The following is a 20,571-nucleotide window of genomic DNA, read 5'->3' on the forward strand; positions in this document are numbered from 1 at the left end:
ATTGGAAGCCATGGTTTCCTACTGCATGAGCAGCCCTTGTCGGTCTTGGGTTTGTGGCCTTCCTTCTCTTTCTTCTTCTTTCATGTACCAGAGGGGGAGATTGGAAGCTTATGCTTCATATTTCAAGGAAGCCACAGTTCTTCATTACATCACAGCTTAGGGAACTGTGGCTTGTTTAGTAAGAACAAACCAGGATCAAATTGTGGAAGCTCACATGTCTGATTCTCACTATTGTTTATTCATGAAGTTACATCTGAGCTGGCAAACCCAAGGTCAACAGGTTAGCTTCATGGCAGAGCAGGGTCTAAAGTCCAGTCCTGATCCAGCACTAAACTCTACAGCAGACTAGCATTTAACCTGAATGAGGAAAAGTTGTTCTTAGGAAAGAAATGTTTAATGCTTCAGAATTGTGCTAGATTGATTTTGAACATGATCTACTAGTCTTCATGCTCAGTTGCTAATAGGTTCAGTTGTGAAGTATTAATTCATTTTGGATTTTGTTTTGCGGGGGTAGTTGCTTCATGCTGACAAAAGACGTGAGTACCTTTACCAGCTACAAGAATTTGTGGTTACGGATAACAGCAGGAATTGGCGGTTTCGTTATGAGCTTGCAGAGTAAGTGAAACTAGTTTCGGTTTTGTATGTATTTGCTATTTAGTGGTTTCCATTTGGCTTTGAATTATAGCAAGGGCCACTTAAAAGCAGGACTATAAATCTATGCAGCAGATCATTCTGTGTAATAACACTGACATCTAGTGTAGAACCTTGTAATTTCAGTACAAAGTTCTCAGTGCTAAGTGACAAGTATCATATCCGTTGACATTTCTTATTATGGTTGTAATATCGGCTCAGTGGATTCCAAAATATAAAGTGTCTAATAAGACAGTGGTAGTAGTTTGTACTTTGCTTTCAAAATTCGCTGATGTTCTAAACGCTGCAGCACATTTGCTGATAGGAGTGAGACCCTAACACCTCTTCTCAGAGATCTGCACTGGTTTCCAATTTATTACTGGGCCAAGTTCAAGTCGTTATTGTTGCTATATAAAGCCCTTAAGAGCTTACTTACAGGATCCCCTTACCCCATATGTGCTCACTTGACAGCTTCGATTTGTGGAACTGGCACCATTACAGATGCCACACAGCACTAGTTGTGCACTTGTAAGAAATTGTTATTTCGGTGTGGCCCAACCGACACTTTCACAACAGGCAGGTGCCTTCACTGTATGCTTTTTGATGCCTGCTTGAAGCATTTTTGTTTAGGCAAGCATATCCAGACATCTTGATATTGACGTGTTCTAATCTCTCTTTAGTTTACAGCTGGTTTTAATTGTTTTTAAATTAACTTGGTTTTTTACTGCTTTTATTTTAGGGGTTTTGTGTGTAAATGTCTTAGATGTTTTGTAAACTACTTAGATGAAATAGTATAAAATTTTTGCTAAATAAATTGCCAGGCATTGTTAGTCACCGCTCTTGAGCAAGAAGATAGAATGGCCATCCTAGTGGTGCAGCAATAAAACTGCTGGCACATTTGCAAAGCTAAGCAGGGTCTGGTATGATTTTGGATGGAATTGAGATTCCTGCATTGCAGGGGGTTGGACCAGCTAACCCCCAGGCTCCCTTTCAACTCTACAATTCTATGATTCTTTGACCAATAAGACAATGTTGTAAATTATTATTTCTCTTTTATTTTAGGCAACTCATTTTGATACTGGAGCTCTATAACCCCAATGACGTGTATGACTACTTGCGGCATATTGCACTAACACTCTGTTCAGATAAAGTTTCTGAAGTCAGGTGGATCTCCTTCAAGCTGGTAGGCTTTTTGTACTTTCCCTGTGTCTACATTTGCTGTACATGTTATATTTTGTTTTACAAGACTGCTTTAACATACCGTATTTTTCGCTCTATAACACGCACTCAACCATAACACGCACGTAGTTTTTAGAGGAGGAAAATCCGTAGGCATGCCATTCGTAGGCATTCGCTCCATAACACGCACAGACATTTCTCCTTACTTTTTAGGAGGAAAAAAGTGAGTGTTATGGTGCAAAAAATACGGTATATATTTTTTCTTGCTGCCCTAATTTTCACTATAATTTTCCTGTGATTTGTCCTGTGTATTTAAAAACTAAAACAAAGACTCTCCTCCTGCAAAGAGGGGAGGGGTTGTGGGCGGGTTCTGATCTCTGCCTCAAGCAGGGGGCATTAGCCCCCTGCCATCCACTCACCTGGCTGGCGCACCACGCCCACGGGCAAGAGCCCAACCAGGCGCTTGAAGGGGGCGTGGACAGCAGCTTAACTTGTTGCTGCGCCAGCCACGCGGTCTCACTTTTCGCCATCCCGTCACGAGTCACCCACCTTCCACTCCCTCAGAGCTCAGGGTTTCAATTTCTCTTTTGGCCTTGCTATGGACCTTAGGTTGGTCACCCAGGTTGTCCAGGGGGCCTGGTAGGAATTTTTCCATTTGGCATTAGGCTTTGTGGTTTTTTCGCCTACCTCGTAGCAACCGTCACAACTTTCGTGGTATTGGTGGGTAGGTTAGGCATTGGAATGTGTTTGTGGTGGTGGAAGGACTAGGTGTAGCCATCGCCTACGCCTTCAATTTTGGGCATTCCGTTAAAGGAATCCGGCGGTCGTGGATCCTGTCCGATGCCTGTGTGGCGGGGGGCCATGGCATGACCCTTGGTGACATCAGGGGAGAGCTTATAGTTGGATTAGCATCAATGGGCTCCACCTACTGGTGAATAACCCCCCCTTTTTAGACTCACCCCTCTCCGAGTGGGTGGAGTCAAGTCACGTGATCCAATGCCTAAGCCAATACCTTTTCACTTGCTGTAATCAATAAAGTTGTGGCCTTTTCTTGACCCATTAACCTTATATTACGTGTCCTTGTGTCTTCATTTCACTAAGCGGGGATTGGGTCCTCGAACCACAATTACTATTAAGGGACAAATATGGAAAACGTTTAGGCATTTGTTGCACCAGCATTGCCACCTTTAGTTGTTACTATTCATGACCTGATTTTTTCCTTTTATTCCCCCCCCCTCCAGGTTGTGGCAATATTACAGAAATTTTATGCAAACAGTGCAAACTCTCTGGGTTTAAATTTCATTAATGAGTTGATTGTGAGGTTCCGCCATTGTTCCAAGTGGGTTGGAAGACAAGCATTTGCCTTCATCTGCCAGGTGGGATTTTCTTTCTTTCTTTCATGACTAGGGTGTGAATAAAGAACAGAATTGCCTTCACACAGTTATACTGCTGAAGCTAAGCAGGGCATGGAAGCTAACTGGATGGAAGACTACTTGGGAAACTGTGCATGCTACTCTGAGTTGTGTGAAGTAAGAAAGGGATAGGAGTTATGACATGAACATCTACAGGAAGAACATGTATAATCTTGAATTAATGTAATGGAATCTTCTGCCTTTTAAATTTGTGCCTGTTTGGATAGATACTAAGGCACTTTGGGGTTCTTAATGATAAAGGATTTAGTTTGAATGGTTCCTATTCAGAGGGGGCACCACTCATGACTGAGAGATCACAATTAAAACCAGCAAAAGAGTTCTCAAATCCATTGGCAGCAAGTCCTATCAAGACTCTCAGTGGAGGTTCTGCCATCCCACTTAACTACTACACATTACCCCCCCCCCCCATTTTCTCCACTTTTCTCACCTGTTTTGATACCATTTACTTAGGTGCTCTGATGCATCGGGGCCTATATTGCTGCTTAAAACTGTACCACGAGGGAAGCCTAGGTGCCCCCTTGGAGTGGGATGTTGAGAATACTTCTGATTAATAAACACTTTGCATTCAAGTACCCTCTTAGGGTGTTCCAAGTGCCTTGAAAACGTTATCTTCTTGTAATCATAAGATCAGACCAAACGCCCATGCAGTCTAGCCCATTATTTTCACAGTGGCCAACCAGATCCCTAAGGGAAGACCAAAAGCACACTTTGTCCCCTAGTAATTGGTGTTCGGAGACCTGTCACCTCCACTACAGGAAGTAGGACACAGCCATGCTGGCAAGTATCCATTGCTAGCTTCATCTTCTGTGAATTTGTCCGGCCACATTTTAAAGCCATCCAAGTCGGTAGCCATTGCTACATCTCGGAGTAACAAATTCCATCATATAACTATGCACTGTGTGAAGAAGCACTTTAGTCTGTCCTGAATCTTTCAACACAGAGTTTCAATTGGATAACATTGGGTTCTAGGACTTATATGAGAAGGAGAAGAACTTTTCTGTGCTCACTTACTTTGCCCCATGCAGTACTTTGTACACCTCTAGTGAGCCCTTTTTTTCTTAACTAAAAAGCTGCAAATACCACAATCGTTGCTTGTGATGGAGTTGCTCCATCCGCTTGAATCATCTTGGGTACCATTTTCGGAACCTTTTCCAGCCCTACAGTGGCTTTTGTTTTTTTGAGGTGTGCTGATCAGAACTGTTTGCAGTATTGGCAGTTTTATTTTCAGTCCCTTTCCTAGTGATCGCTTTTTCACAAATGCAGCACACCGAGTTGTCATTTTTTTCCAAGCACTCCACCATGATGCCAAGGTCTTCTTCCTAGCCAGTCACTGCCAGTTTAGACTTCATTGATGCTTATGCTAAATTAGGCATTTTTGCCCCAGTGTAAGCTTTATGTTTGCTTACACTGAATTACATTTTCCACTTTACTACTCATTCGTCCAGTTTGGAGAGATCCTTTTGGACCTTCTCGAAATCCCTTTTTGTTCTTAATCCTGTAAGACATTATTATTATTATCTCCTTTTTGCAGATGGAAGTTGAAAGAATTTGTGGCTTTCCTAAGCTACTTACTTAGTGCGCAGCAGATGCCACCTCTTGATTATTGCTTTTATTGAAAATGATGCTTGGTGTTTTAGCATTTATGTGCGATGGGTTTCTCTTGCAGGCAGTCGTTGAAGAGGAGTGCATGCCTGCTGACCATTTTGTTGAACACTTGTTACCCAGCCTTCTAAGTCTGGCTTCTGATCCTGTGCCAAATGTAAGGGTTCTGCTTGCTAAAGCTCTCAGGCAAACATTGTTGGAGAAAGGTATGCTAATTCCTTCTACACATAAACTGTTTTCTAGCAGTGTGATCTCCATAGTTAAGTAATAGCGCTGTCTTTTGCTACTTGTTTCGGATTACAATTGTATTGCAATCTGAAAAACTTGAGCATTTCAGTTGTTCATTCCTTTTCAACAAAGGCCTTTATAGAGATGGTTACTCACCAAACACATACATCCTACTGTGGTTCACAGCTTTGACCCCTGAATTGGACTTGTGTCTTCCTGGTTCTGGTGTTCCAGAAAACCCAGTGCAAATTGAGATATCATCATAAGGAGAACCCTGCTAAGTCAGACTGAACATCCTTCTGGTCTAGTCCAGTTTCCCGAGCGGATCCCATTTGGCCTTTTCCTTAATGGCCTTTCAGCAAGCTGTAATTTGTTCATTTGTTTCTCCAGACTTTTGTCACTGTTGTGTTTCTTTCCCTTGCTGTACATGGTTTTAGGCTGCAATCTTGTTCCCCTTTCACCTGGAAGCAAGTCCCATTGAAATTGAGGGGACTTGCTTCTGAGTATGGTTGGCACTGTTAGTAATTTTAATTTTTTGTATCTACTTTTTATTGGCTCTTGTTTTTTATAATTTGTGTGTTATTTTTTGTCTTAAGTTACTGTAAGATCCCTTGTGGGCTCATCTGGACAAGAGAGTGTGTTAAAAGATTTCGGAAAAATAATAAATGAACAGCTCAGTTCTAAACAATGTAGTTCAGACTAAAATGTTCTCTTTCACTCCCCTATTCTAGTATATTTTAGAAGTGTTGGCAACCCTCACCTTGAAGCTGTTGAAGAGACTGTCCTAGTTCTGCAGGCGGACAGGGACCAGGATGTTTCCTTTTTTGCCACCATCAAACCAAAACACAATAATATGCACATTACTTCACTTGAGAAGCAAAATTAACTTCATTTGTCTGTGTGGACCACAAAATGATGACTCAGCTAACAGGTTGCTGCTTTGGCAACGAACCTGGAGGAAGGACTGCATCAAGCAACCAATGTAACCGAAGGGAAAAGGGCTTGTTCTTAATACCGTCATTTAAATGAGGAACACACTGACCTTTTATCTACAGACTGGCAATACTGATATGGAATGCCCACCAATCATTCAGCTTTTGGTTTTTTGCCTTTCAAGGATGTGGGCAGGGACACTCCTCTCTACAGAAAGTATTTATGTATTGCTTGTGTGAAGTTGTACACGTTCATTGCTTCATCGTCACCCCAGATAACAGGAATATGCCTTTTGAACATGGTGACTCAGAGACAAGGGAAGGCTAATCACTTGGCTTCCAATTCAGAGTGGCGCACAGAGCTATATAGTCAGTGAACATAGAAAATGTGGAGCTTCACCCGTTTTGTTGTAATGGACACTCACTGTTGCATTGCTAATGGCATCACATTTTATTATATAAATTCATCCAGAAAGTTGGCAAAGAATTTGGAAAACTTGAATCCATATCTGTAAGCCATTTAAAAAAAAAAACAGCACAGTTGTTTTATTAGAGCAAAAGTAAATTTTCATTCCCCCTGGGTGGAGGTGACATTTTTTAAAAACAACAGAGGGCTTCACTTTTGTGAATTGTAGCATTTTTTGGTTTTTCTGTGTTTGTGAGTATGTCACTTTGTGTGTGTGTGTGTGTGTGTGTGAGAGAGAGAGAGAGAGAGAGAGAGAGAGAGAGAGAGAGAGATTCATAGTGGTAGCTTTTCATTCTTGCAGTTATCTCTCAATCTTATTCTGATAAAGCTGTTACATTAATATAAGCTGCAGTTCTCAAACAACTAACTCTGAAGTCGTTCTTGTATATTTGTTGGGCCTACTCCAAAGTAAGTGGTTTGAGGCTTGTGGATATAGACTGTTGGGCCTTCAATCCTGGGATATGATTGGAATTTGTTCAAAAGTCTGGAGGACCACACAAAAGCTTTTGCTTGTTGATGAGTGCAAGGTCAGAGATTTGGGAATCTGGGTTTCTCTACTTTGAGTCTTGAGAGTTGCTCCCCCCCCCCCAAGATCGGTGGAAATTTTAGTACAAAATGTGTCCTGCCCAAAGAGCTGTGCGTGACCTTCTCTTCCCACGTGGGGGCTTTTCAGCCACCTCCTTCCAACTGCATCCTTCTCAAAAAGATTGCTCTGAAGATTAGGAGCAGCCTTCCATTTGGTGTGGGGGACCACCACTAGAAGGGAACCCCAAGACCTCTCTGTCTCTGTGTGGAATCATGTTGCCTATGTGCCCACGGACCTCTCTGGATTTCCCACTAATTCTGGTTTACGGTTGTAAACTCTAATTAGAGTAGCATTGTCTTGGAAGGGATATAAATCAGTGGAAATATAAATGGGAAAGGAAAAACGGAGGGGGATCAGAGCAATCTGAACATTGCATAGTTCATATACTATATGCAAGAGTCCTGGAAAATTAATGACACCAACTAGCTGATTCACATTGTGTTCCCAACTGTAGGGCCATTCTCATGTGTTTCCATCTTTGGATACCCATGAAAATGTAATCTTTAAATACATAATAAACAACTTCTCTAGGGACTGTGGAGTCCAGAAACCCAGATTATACTGTATGTACAGAAGCAAATTATGTATATGTTATAGGCCTTCACCAGGGATTATTCAGGGGAGTGATTGCTGCTGGAATTTAATATTTATTTATGATTTGGCTATGAGTAGAAAAGTTCTGCAGTAGAGAAATAGTATCCTCTTCAAGTTTTCTTTACTTGAATATGCAAGCCTCACAGCGCAATTATACATAAACACAACTTGGAAGTAAGTTCCGCTGATCTTTGTGATAATTACTTCCAAGTAGATAAGATATAAGATTGTGCTGTTTGGAATTTAAATGCAGAAAACCTCACAGGAAGCACTGTAACCTTTGGCTAAGCATAACTGAATCTCTCTCTCTTTTTAAAGGTATCTGACAAAATCACATTTAGCAGCAAGTAAATATTTTCCGTTTAGCATTTGTCTGGTATCTAGATAGGGCATAAGTATGGTCTCTCAAATAACTTTGCCTCATTAAGTGGCTGTACTATCAGAATTGTCAGCTTGCTTCCTGGTATGTTTCTCAATTTGTTTGTTTTATGGTTTAATTTGCCACAATTGCCTACTGAATTCTGGACATAATACTATGAAATATTGTGCTCCAGATTGCAATACAGTGTTTAACGTTTATAATAGCGTTTTGCTTTGCAAGATCCTAAAATGCTTTTAGAAATGTGTCCTTGCTATTTCAGTACAAAACGTTTAAACTCTGTGAATTCTGCAAGGTGGTTCTACACTTAAATGTTTTAATATGTTTAAAACAAAATGCCTCTTCAATGCAAATGATTTTTATGACTGCAGTTTTTCAGCAAAATGTCAGTTTTTTTTTGTAGTTTTAATATCTTTTTCTAATGCTAACATACAAGTATTTTTTAACAGTTCAGATTTTTCTAAAATTGTTCTAACCAGTTTTTAGTTTTGTTGACCATAACAGGTCGTTAAATTTTTTTCAGCACTGATCATCTTTTTTTAAGTGTATATAGAAATGTTTGAAAAGAATTGTATATGGTCTGCTGTTTGGACATTAAAATAATCCAGTTTGGGCTGCCATGTTGTTAGATTTAGATTGATAGGTACCCTTTGCTACACTAGCCTAACTAAATAACCTAAGTATCCATGTGTCTTTAGAAAGTTGGAGTAGTTTTCATGAAGGTATTGTTTAGTTAGTTTCACTTATGCATGAGTAAGCTGTTGAACTTAATTTTGCAGAAGCAACAAATCAAAATTTTCATTAAAAAATAGCACCTTTTTTCTAAATCCAGGAGTTTTGACCATTTTAAAAATGGGATTTTTGTTCTTAAATTGTTTTTTTTTAATGGTGTTTAAAAATCTAGAGTTGCATGCACTTGAGGAGAGAGAATTCTGGGCAGTTATTTTCGACTTTTCCCTCTCTCACCTCACCTTTCCAACATTGAAACCCTCCCCCCCCCTTCCGATTTTGTGTGTTTTGCATTCCATTTCTTATTGGCAATAGGTGAGAGTAGCAAAGAACTTCACTGTCACACCCTCCATTCATTTCACAGTGGCTTGTTTGTCGCTTCTGCATAAACAACTGAAATGACTGAAAAGGGGGCAGCAACGGTTCTCGACTTGCTCCCCAATGTAATTTGTGCATGATGACAGCACCTTATAGATCACTCTCTGGGCAGATGGACATATGCTGTGGAGTAACATATTCATTCACTCTGTTTTAAATTATGTAAAAAGAAATTTGGTGGACCTCACAAGGAGCAAAAGTTGCCATCCCTCTCGCACAAAAGTTGCAAGGATTTTGCTTTTAGATAAGGGATGCGGAAAATATAAGTGGTGCAATACTGAAATATTGTAATCCAAAGCACGCTAGCCATTTTGCCTCAAAATGAAACCTGCTGTTATCTGCTGTATGTGGTTATAAATTTGGCGCCTCCTGGAATCCTGCCCAAGTGGCAGTTGTATGTCTGTAAAAGGTGATGTTTAGGACCCAGAATAGATGAAGACACTCTGGAAGTGCCGCTGATTTTGTCAAAACATAGAATCTATGTAACTTTTTATTCATATTTATCTCAATAAATCCAATGACTGTTTTCCCAAACTTCTCTTTCTTTTGTTGACTTGCACCATAACATAGCGAACCCTTCTAAGCAATTTAATAGGGCTACCTTCAAAATATCTCAGGCACCCCATAATGTCAGGCTTCGGGGAAACGTCTTCCTCTCTCCCTTTGGCCGTGGATAAGCAGAACAAAGCAAAAATAGTCTCTTACCATTTAAAGAGATTTTAATGATCACAGCAAAAGAACAGAGAGTCCATTTTCGGAGTAAAGGTCTCCTAATTAAGGTTTACACCTTCTTCCCCCCCAGTCACCCTCGTCACTTCCTCGTCTTGCAACCTGATCTCGCAACCACTTTGCTTTCTCTGCTGCCACCTTATTTGCTCATCTTGGGCTGGGCGGATGTAGGCTCTCCAGCGAGAGAGAATCTGTTTACTCTCTTTCTCCCGGTTCTCCTAGCTGTCCACCACCCAGTTCTTCCCAACTGTTGTCTTCTGAACTATGTCCCTCTGCGAACCACTGTTCCAAATCTATATTTCCCACTGCTCCTGGGAAGATTCAGGATCCTGATCAGGGGGAGGGGGCTGTTCCCGCCATTCCTCATCTGTGCAGCCCTCCTCAGCACGGTCCCTGACACCTAATATCTTATGTCTCCCAGCAGTGGGGGATACATAGTGAAGGAAAGGAGATTTAAGTGTCTGTTATCTGCCGGGAGTTCCAATTGCAAGTTGTCAAAGGTGTGTCCTAGCTGCAACATGACATCACACTGGCTGTGCCCTGATGATCAGCCAGCCGTGCATTGTCCTGTGTCATGACATCATTGCTTTGATGTCCTAGAGGTTCAGATAGCAACAATCTGATGAGTGGTTCAAAGAATGCAGGCCAAGAAAAAAAAGCCAGTGACCACTTCCTCGCTCAGAGTGGGGGCTTCTCGCGGCGGCATCTTGTCACGGCATAGGTCATTACGTCCAGGGGACTTTCAATCTCCCCTGATCCGATATTTTAACATCAAGTTGCATCTGGTGGAGGCTGATGAGGTCTATACGGTGCCCGAGTGTCACCGTGACTTAACCATAAGCAATCTGAAGAACCGTCTGGAGCTCTTAGTCGGGATCCCTGTGAATTTCCAACGCCTCCACTACCTGGATAGAGGTGAGGTCCATTTTCTACAATCAGCAAAAGTGTTATGGGAAAAGAATCCACCTTTCAGAGTTAGACCAGCTAAGCTGGGAGTCGACATCCCAAACTGGATACAGTGGTACCTCGGGTTACATACGCTTCAGGTTACAGACTCCGCTAACCCAGAAATATTACCTCAGGTTAAGAACTTTGCTTCAGGATAAGAACAGAAATCATGCTCTGGCAGCGCGGCGGCAGCAGGAGGCCCCCTTAGCTAAAGTGGTGCTTCAGGTTAAGAACAGTTTCAGGTTAAGAATGGACCTCCTGAACGAATTAAGTACTTAACCCGAGGTACCACTGTAGTTTCAAGAGCTGTCTACCAAAAAGGGTGACTTTGTATTGATGGTTACCTGTTTATTGCCAGCTTCACGTATTGTAACATTCATGACTATATGATTCTATATGTCACAGAGGCATCTACAGCCTGGGCTGTATTTATTCTATGATTTAAATGCCATTCTGGACACAAGCAATCCAGATTTTGTGCTAAGGAAAGCTGAATTGTATTAATTACACCAATATACATATTTCATTTAGCACAATTCCCTACTTTTTACTCTTTTGTATAATTCTGGTTCTTCTAGTTTTGAGAGGGGAAAGACACCAAGGCCCTATCCTTAATCACTGAAAATTTTATTCAGTTGCCCCTTTCTGGCTTCTACGATTTGTGCAGGCAATGCCCACAAACTTTGAAGTGCATTTTTTTCAGCCTCAAGGAACCTGAATTAATAACCTTTAGTGTCGGTTTCTAGCTTCTTTTCATCTTGCAGGCGGCAATTCTGTCACACTATATTGTTCCGTAATGTTTGGCAAAGGGAGCTGAGAAGCAGTGAAGTCTTTTTCATATAGGAATATTGGTTGTCATAAATGAATTTTTTTTATGTTTAGTTGCTTTAGGAGTCATCATTAGCTGTTTGCTTTTAATAATTGTTATAAAATACGTTACGTGAATTTGTAGACTGTTTAGCAGTTGATCCAATTTGTTTTGCAGTTGATCCAATACAACATTTGCAGTTCTACCTCCCTAAATCTATCATTTTGAGATAGCTTAACTGTACATGGGTGGGTTTGTTTACTAAGCAAGTCATTATTTGACCAAGAAACAAATGATCATGAGAAGAAGGAGATTATGGTGCAAGAGACAGAATTTTCATGCTGGTCATCTCTGCTGCCATTAAGCAATCATCACAAATCCTAGACCATATGGGTTTGAAGACAGCGTTGAAAGAATGTGATCAGAATCTAGAACAATCAAAAAGGTTTGGCTGTTTCTGCAGAGACTCTTGTCGTGAACTGCTTTAAAGTTTGGCCAGAATTCTAGCTTTAAAAATCCATTTTAAAAATAAATTATAACCTTTCCGCCAATAAACCCATGATGGTGTACATTGTTCCCGCTATCCCTGCCCCCGCACTTTACCCATACAAAACCAATCCTGTGAGATAAGGTAGACCTATAGGCAATGACTGGCCCAACACCACTCAATGAGTTGCATGACAGTTGGTTAGAGCAATGTACTGATGATGATGCCAAGGTTGCCAGTTCAGTGCCCGTATGGGACAGTTGCATATTTCTGCATTGCAAGGGGTTTGGACTCTCAGAGTCCTTTCCAATCCTACAATTCTATGATTTGAACCCTGGTCTCTCAGATCCACGTCTGGCACTTAAGTGCACCACACTGGCGACAGCCTTCTTTGTTTTCTCTTCTTGGTTGCTTCAATGTTTTGATTAAAACAAAACAAAACACGATGATGACAATTAATTGCCTTTCTATGAGATACCCAGATTACCCTGGGCAAATTCAGGGCTGGCTTGTAAATGGCTGCTTTGTGGAGGCACAGGTGATCCCTGTGCATATTACAGGAAATTATTCTTGTGTGTTAAGGGTAGGGACTAGGGAGAAACCATAAATTCACACCCTAAAATGCAGCTGTTACCAGTAAATGTCAGGGCCTTTCAAGTTGCCCTGAGACCTTCAGGTGGACTGATGTTTGCTCCCTCCCCCCCCCCCAAATTTTTTTTGATCTTGGTCTTCCAACCCTCCTTTCCACATCTCTATCATCATCTTTTGCCTTGCAACCTTCTGAAGTTTTTTGAATTATCTCCTCCTGCAGTGGATCTCAGTGACCACTCTATGTTCAAGCATAATGACATTATTCCTGGAGGAACCATCGCCATGCGAATTTGGCCAGAAGACTCCTGGGGGCAATTGGTGACTGCAGCTGTGACAGGAAACAACAAAAAGGTTGGTTTTCTTTTCTTTTCTAAAGGGGGGGGGATTCCTTCTACAGAAACTGCAGCGGGTGATTTGTGAGTGTGCCTTTATGTTGAGGAAATCAATGTTTCCATAGTAGGAGAGGGAATGTTAATGTTGTCCCCATGTCGCACACTGCTGTTGTTTCATTCTCAGTTTCTCTTTTTGCACAAATGTTTTACCATGTCATAAAAAGTCAGAGGATATATGTGCATTTTTGAAATAATAATAATAATAATAATAATAATAATAATAATAATAATAATAATAATTTGAACTCTCTATATAATCTGCCCTGGGAAATTTGGGCTCTGAATGAATAAATGCAGTACCCTAACAATATCTCTCTCTCCCTGAAACCATCCAACCTTCACATTCACATTAAATCAGGCTTCCTCAACCTCAGCCCTCCAGATGTTTTTGACCTACAACTCCCATGATCCCTAGCTAGCAGGACCAGTGGTCAGGGATGCTGGGAATTGTAGTCTCAAAACATCTGGAGGGCTGAGGTTGAGGAAGCCTGCATTGAACAGCCTTTGTCTGCTAATCTGCATGCATTTGGGAAGGATATTAGGGTTGCCATATTCTGAAGAGCGAAAAAAGAGGGCACATTTGCAAACCTCTGCTTTGAACTATGGATCGCTATGATGACTCTCATTTTACATACCCATGAGAGAAAGGATGTGTCCTGGGAAAAGGGGACATATGGCAACCCTAACATTTCCAGCATATTGGCTTATTTTCTGCATTGCCCTTCCCACAATGATTCAATCCTCACATAATGACGAGTCTGGCAGAGAAGTCCAGAAGCCAAATGGAAGGCGATGCCGTAAACCCGCTGACTAGATAAACAGGGAAAATGTTGCCCATCTTCTACTGCCTTTCCAACAGCTTGGGATTCGCTCACAGCGTGCAATAGGTTTCCTCCAAGTCTGTTTAAATAATGAGTCAATACTTGTTTTGTGTCTTCCATTGCCAGATTGTTGTTGCAGGAGGTTCAATGTCTTCCACATTTGCCACGGCCTATTCCAACTCCCTGGGACCAGCAGAGAGGAACGAATGGTTAGCACACCGAACCTTTGTGGCTTTATTTATCAATGCACGCAGGGGTCGTTTGGATGCAGTGGATTTCCTGATTCAAAATGGTAGCATCCCTATATTCTGAAGGGGCCCTTGTAGCTGTCTAAGGCTGATGTTTTCAATATTGCAAGTCTCAAAGTTTAAGGTGGTTAGGAATAAATAAGTCAATTGCTTCCAAACATTGTAGGAAAGTGAAACACAGTTTCAGTCCAACGTAAAAACCAGGGTCAAAATGGATAAAATTACAAAGATAGTATAATAACTAATGGACTTGTCTGTTGAGCTGAAACTTGATCAAAACCATTATATGACCAATATAACCAAAATTTGTCCCAAGACAAGATGTGTTTCAGCCCAGCTGGTCATCCTTAGTGGTCAGAAGAAAACTATTACATACAATTTGATCACAGAGCATTAGTCCAATAGGTTAATTTGCCTAAAATGATATGGTGAGCTGGTTGTCATATAACACATGGCTTTCCCACCAAAGAATGCTCCAACAATCACACAATTGCAGTCATTTCACACACTAGCAAGGTTATGGTTAAAATTCTACAAGGCAGGCTTAAGCAGTATGTGGACTGAGAACTCCCAGAAGTGCAAGCTGGATTTCGAAGGGGCAGAGGAACCAGAGACCAAATTGCAAACATGCGCTGGATTATGGAGAAAGCTAGAGAGTTCCAGAAAGACATCTACTTCTGCTTCATTGACTATGCAAAAGCCTTTGACTGTGTCGACCACAGCAAACTATGGCAAGTTCTTAAAGAAATGGGAGAGCCTGATCATCTCATCTGTCTCCTGAGATATCTCTATGTGGGACAAGAAGCTACAGTTAGAACTGGATATGGAACAACTGATTGGTTCAAAATTGGGAAAGGAGTACGGCAAGGCTGTATATTGTCCCCCTACTTATTTAACTTATATGCAGAAGTCATCATGCGAAAGCCTGGGCTGGATGAATACCAAACAGGAATTAAGATTGCCGGAAGAAATATCAACAACCTCAGATATGCAGATGACACAACCTTGATGGCAGAAAGTGAGGAGGAATTAAAGAACCTTTTGATGAGGGTGAAAGAGGAGAGTGCAAAATATGGTCTGAAGTGCAACATCAAAAAAACGAAGATCATGGCCACTGGTCCTATCACCTCCTGGCAAATAGAAGGGGAAGAAATGGAGGCAGTGAGATATTTTGCTTTCTTGGGCTCCATGATGACTGCAGATGGTGACAGCAGTCACGAAATTAAAAGACTCCTGCTTCTTGGGAGAAAAGCAATGACAAACCTAGACAGCATCTTAAAAAGCAGAGACATCACCTTGCCAACAAAGGTCTGTATAGTTAAAGCTATGGTTTTCCCAGTAGTGATGTATGGAAGTAAGAGCTGGACCATAAAGAAGGCTGATCGCTGAAGAATTGATGCTTTTGAATTATGGTGCTGGAGGAGACTCTAGAAGAAGAAGAAGAAGAAGAAGAAGAAGAAGAAGAAGAAGAGGAGGAGTTTGGATTTGATACCCCACCTTTCACTCCCTTTAAGGAGTCTCAAAGCGGCTCCCTTCCTCCCCCACAACAAACACTCTGTGAGGTGAGTGGGGCTGAGAGACTTCAAAGAAGTGTGACTGGCCCAAGGTCACCCAGCAGCTGCATGTGGAGGAGCGGAGACGCGAACCCGGTTCCCCAGATTACAAGACTACCGCTCTTAACCACTACACCACACTGGCTCTTGAGTCCCATGGACTGCAAGAAGATCAAACTTATCCATTCTGAAGGAAATCAGCCCTGAGTGCTTACTGGAAGGACAGATCCTGAAGCTGAGGTGAATGTGAAGCATGCACCTTACACAATTTGGGAGGCAGCAATGGCAGCAGTGGGCACTGCCAGGCCTGCATGGCAGAACAACAACAACAACAACAATTTATTTATACCCCGCCCATCTGGTTGGGTTTCCCCAGCCGCTCCCCTTTGGCGCTCCCCTTTGGTACCGGGCACACAGCTCCCAGGCAGGCCTTGCACACAGCAAGCACAAGCAAGGCTAGTACGATGCCTGTCCATAGCTGTCAACTTACAGATTTGAAAATAAGGGACCAGCAGCCTCGAAAATAAGGGATAAGCAGCCAAAATAAGGGATTTTGCTATTGTAAAGAGTTACATATATTGGTAGGATTGGCAGATGCTGTTAATCCGGCATAAAGCGGTTGTGACGCCGTGGCACCCGCTGAAGCGTCGCCCTTCTGCGTCCCTCCCCATCCCCTCTTCTTCCTCCTCCCTCAGGCCGCCTCCTCAGCTGCCACCACCGCTGCTGCCTCCGGACTTGCGGACTGCGTGGGCGAGAGTCTCTCTCCCTCCCCCCCCCCTCTTGGGCAGGGAAGGGCTGATGGAACTCCTCGTGCCAGGACGACGGCACCAGCGCGCGCTCTCTCTCACGGCAGAGGACCCCAAGCCGCTGCTTCTCTCCTGAGCCGGGCGAGCATGAAACCCGGGAAATTTAAGGGACATCATCAGTAAGGGATAGCAGCGGGACACGGTGCTGGGATAAGGGATTTCCCCGCCAAATAAGGGACGGTTGACAGCTATGTGCCTGTCTCCCTGCCCGGCCTCCCACTTTTCCATCTGTTCCCAACAGCAAGGGCTGGTGGACTTTCTGGCTGGGCTCCCTCACCCACTTGCTTGTTTACTCTGAGGCCGCCTCAGCTCCTGGCAACCAGCACCCCCTGGCCAGCCCCAGAGGACCATTTGCCTGGGGAGCTCATAGTTGGGGCTGCTGCAACAAAGCCACACAAGCCTTTGGGAGGCAGAGATGCAAGAGGGCATCAGAGGAGGGATGGGAGGGAAGAGGGACAGAGGCCAGTGCTGCCCACGGCACCCCTGACTATCATTCAAGGCACCCCAGGGTGCCAGGGCACACTGGTTGAAGACCATTGCATTAGAGGGTTAAAGAGTTTACACTGGACGCTTGGGTTGCGAACGTGATCCTTGTGGGATGCACGTTTGCAACTTGCAGCGTTCGCAACCTGTGTCTGCGCATCTGCGCATGCGTGGGTTGCAATTCAGCACTTCTGCGCATGTGCAAAGCGCAATTTAGTGCTTCTGCGCATGTGTGACCGCCGAAACCAGGAAGTAATCCATTCTGATACTTCCAGGTTTTGGCGGTCTGCAACCTAAAGAAACACAACCTGAAGCATCTGTAACCTGAAGTATGACTGTACTGTATTGTCTTACAAAAGTTTTTTGATATGTTAAACTCTGGTCTCTTAGATCCCTTGTTTTGTGTGCTTCCCCCTCTCCAGGTGCTGATTTGGCATATAAAACGCCGCTGGGTAGAACAGCCCTCCACGTTGCCGTCACCTCGGGCCACTGCGACTGCATCGACCTGCTTCTTAGCTACGGGGCCAAGATTAGCGATGAAGACAATGATGGCCAAAATGCTGTGATGCTGGCCCGCCTGTGGGGGCAGAAGGAATGCGAGCGGAGGCTCTTTCGGTACCAGTGGAAGCTGCGGGCAGGCGCAAGTGCTCAGCTCGCTGCTATCAAGGTCAAATCGGTGGATAAAGTGGAACCTTGATTCCGAGTCTAAGATCCAGTGGGGGGGCTTTGATCACTTGCTGAGAAGCACCTAGTCTGAGCATCATCAAATGTTTATCTGGGAAGAAGTGCAGCATGGACTCTAAATTGTTCAGTTTAGGTTTTGTTTGCTTGTGTAAGTGATGGTTGCCTCTGTAAGTTAACATCGCCCTTCTCAAACACACAATTAATGGATGGCACTTTCATCCCTGTGTGTGTTTGTGTCTGTTTAATGCAGGTTTATAAACTGCTTCACCACCCAACGTTACCAAAGTGCTGTACAGTAGAATGAATTATAAAGTTAAGAGCAATAAAATGATTTATAGAATTGGGCAACTGACATCCCATAAAATGATTGGGCCACAAACAAACCAGTAGGTACTTGTCTAATTTAAGCTGGTAACTGATTCTAGAGGGGTGAAGCTACTATACTAAAAGACTGGTTTCTAGGACACACTAAGCACACCTCTGGGATCTGTGGAACTCACTGCTTATTGGCAATGAATGCAACTACCTTAGCGGAGGTGTAATATGGAATCAGTGGTGTTCTGCACCAGCTGCAGTTTCAGGACTAAGTACAAGGGAAGCCTCATGTAAAGCACATTGCAGAAATCCAACCTTGGATTTTATTGGATTTGGGGGTGGGGGTACTTTTTCTCATTACTTCTATCTGCATGTCATGTTTATGGGTTATTACTGGCACAAGCCATGTGCTCATCTAATTCTTGGAGGACCCAGTCAGCAGCACTTTTGGGAATGGCTAGAAGACAGCCGGATCCGTTCGCAACCAGAGGTACCACTGTAGTTTAGGAAATAGCCTTATTAGAAAAACTAACCAATAAACTGACACGGGGACAAATCGAATAATAATAATAATAATAATAATAATAATAATAATAATAATAATAGATTTTATTTATACCCCGCCCTCCGCGGCCAAAACCAGACTGAGAGCAGCTAACATCAAATATATATTACCATAAAATCAAGCAATCAATTAAAATACATCCTAAAATCAAATTAGGATCAAAGTGAAATCCAATCAGATGGCAACCCGCAAATTAGGGATGGGGACTTTAAATGCTCACCAGGCCTAACTGTTTATACTGATCTTATATGTGAGAAAAGTTGGGGGGCACTTTCATGCAAGATCTTATAAGGAGAAGAGGGGGAGACTGCACCCCGACCAAAGGCCTGGCAGAACAGCTCCGTCTTGCAGGCCCTGTGGAAAGATGTCAAATCCTGCAGGGCCCTGGTGTCTTGTGACAGCGTGTTCCACCAGGCTGGGGCCACAGCCGAAAATGCCTTGGCCCTGGTCGAGGCCAGTCTAATCTCCTTAAGACCCGGGACCTCCAAGATGTTATTATTTGCGGACCATAAGGTCCTCCGTGGGGCATACCAGGAGAGGAGGTCCTGTAGGTATGAGGGTCCTAGGCGGTATGGCTCCCCTTTATCACATACACAGTCCAACAAGACAACGACAAGAACCCATTCCCTGGTTTTGAAATATTTCGCCACTGAAGACACCTTTTAGTTCTGGTTTGAATGTCCATTCTAACAGTACCCGGTAGAGGGCGCTCAAGGATCAGACACCAAGCAGCTAATCGCTGTTTGGTCTTTCAGATTCCTCCAGAGACCAGGTAGGATACTCCAAAGATGAACCTGCAAAATTGAAGGTTGGCTGCAGGCAGGAGCATCCAGCGCAGCCAGATGAAGAAGGGTCAATTTGGTATTTGCCTCGTGGCATGGGATTGTCATGCACTTAAAAGGAGGAAGGACACAAAGCAGGGATGCTTCACAGCCTGCAGCTATGTACACAGCTTATCTTTTCACCAGAACTATCCCAGGGGTGGTGGTATTGATAATATTATTATTACTATTATTATTAATTTATTTATACCCCACCTTTTTCCCTAACTCAAGGCAGTTTACAGGTAAAATAAAGGTAAAGGGACCACTGACCGTTAGGTCCAGTCATGACAGACTCTGGGGTTGCGGTGCTCATCTTGCTTTATTGGCCGAGGGAGCCAGTGTACAGCTTCCGGATCATGTGGCCAGCATGACTAAGCCACTTCTGGCGAACCAGAGCAGCACACGGAAACGCCATTTACCTTCCCGCTGGAGCGGTACCTATTTATCTACTTGTACTTTGACGTGCTTTCGAACTGCTAGGTTGGCAGGAGCAGGGACCGAGCAACGGGAGCTCACTCCGTCGTGGGGATTCGAACCACCGACCTTCTGATCGGCAAGCCCTAGGCTCTGTGGTTTAACCCACAGCGCCATCCACGTCCTCTACAGGTAAAATAGGAACAGCTGAAAACATTTTTGTTAAATGCCCAATCATTAGAAAACAAGTAAACTTTCATAGAATCAAAACTACATGTAAATCTAAAAGATCAATTAAAGATGATTTCAATTAAAACAGCAAGGCACCAGCCCTTTCATTAGAAGCGGCCTGTTCCCAAAAGGAGGTCTTTACCAGTGGACAGACAACAAGGAGGGAGCCTGTTTAGCTTCCCTAGAGAGGGAGTGCCAGAGTCTGGGAGCAGCCACCGAGAAGGGCAAATTGCATGGTGTGGGCCTCCTGCTGCCTTCATCTTCCCATAGCTCAAGGACCGTAGTTCAGTTGCAGAGAATCCATTGCACAGAGAAGGCTGTGGGTTAAATCCCAGTATCTCCAAGCAGGGCTGGTGCAAGGGAGACCCTTTTCTGAAACCCTGATGAGCCAGTCAGGGCAGACATGTTGAGCTAGGTGGACCAGTGATCTGACTCAGTGCAATGCAATTTCCTATGTCCCACCCCCACACCCCCGGCTTACTGTATTTTGCTGTTCTGCAGTTACTTGTGGCTGTCAGCACTGGGTATGCATCTCC

The 20,571-nt window shown here is 43.3% G+C and overlaps 2 protein-coding genes across 3 annotated transcripts in view; both read left to right on the forward strand.

Annotated features, from left to right (window-relative positions):
* Window positions 1-9,670, forward strand: part of LOC310708703 (serine/threonine-protein phosphatase 4 regulatory subunit 1-like) — a 43,832-nt gene extending 34,162 nt beyond the window's left edge. For both annotated transcript variants that reach the window (XM_083507369.1, XM_083507368.1), the window contains 5 exons: window positions 515-615; window positions 1,693-1,813; window positions 3,051-3,185; window positions 4,909-5,050; window positions 5,804-9,670. In XM_083507369.1, the coding sequence (XP_083363495.1) occupies window positions 515-615; window positions 1,693-1,813; window positions 3,051-3,185; window positions 4,909-5,050; window positions 5,804-5,958 (654 nt within the window). In that variant the 3' untranslated portion in view covers window positions 5,959-9,670. The remainder of the gene's footprint in view (window positions 1-514; window positions 616-1,692; window positions 1,814-3,050; window positions 3,186-4,908; window positions 5,051-5,803) is intronic.
* Window positions 9,671-9,899: 229 nt separating this feature from the next.
* On the forward strand, window positions 9,900-18,034 carry ANKRD60 (ankyrin repeat domain 60). The gene is made up of 4 exons (XM_083507714.1): window positions 9,900-10,780; window positions 12,920-13,050; window positions 14,039-14,204; window positions 17,425-18,034. The coding sequence occupies exons 1-4, from the start codon at window positions 10,504-10,506 to the stop codon at window positions 17,697-17,699; spliced, it is 849 nt and encodes a 282-aa protein (XP_083363840.1). The 5' UTR covers window positions 9,900-10,503; the 3' UTR covers window positions 17,700-18,034.
* Window positions 18,035-20,571: the final 2,537 nt, after the last annotated feature.

This window comes from Podarcis liolepis, assembly GCF_965112155.1.
Source record: "Podarcis liolepis genome assembly, chromosome: 6".
Lineage (NCBI taxonomy): Eukaryota > Metazoa > Chordata > Lepidosauria > Squamata > Lacertidae > Podarcis > Podarcis liolepis.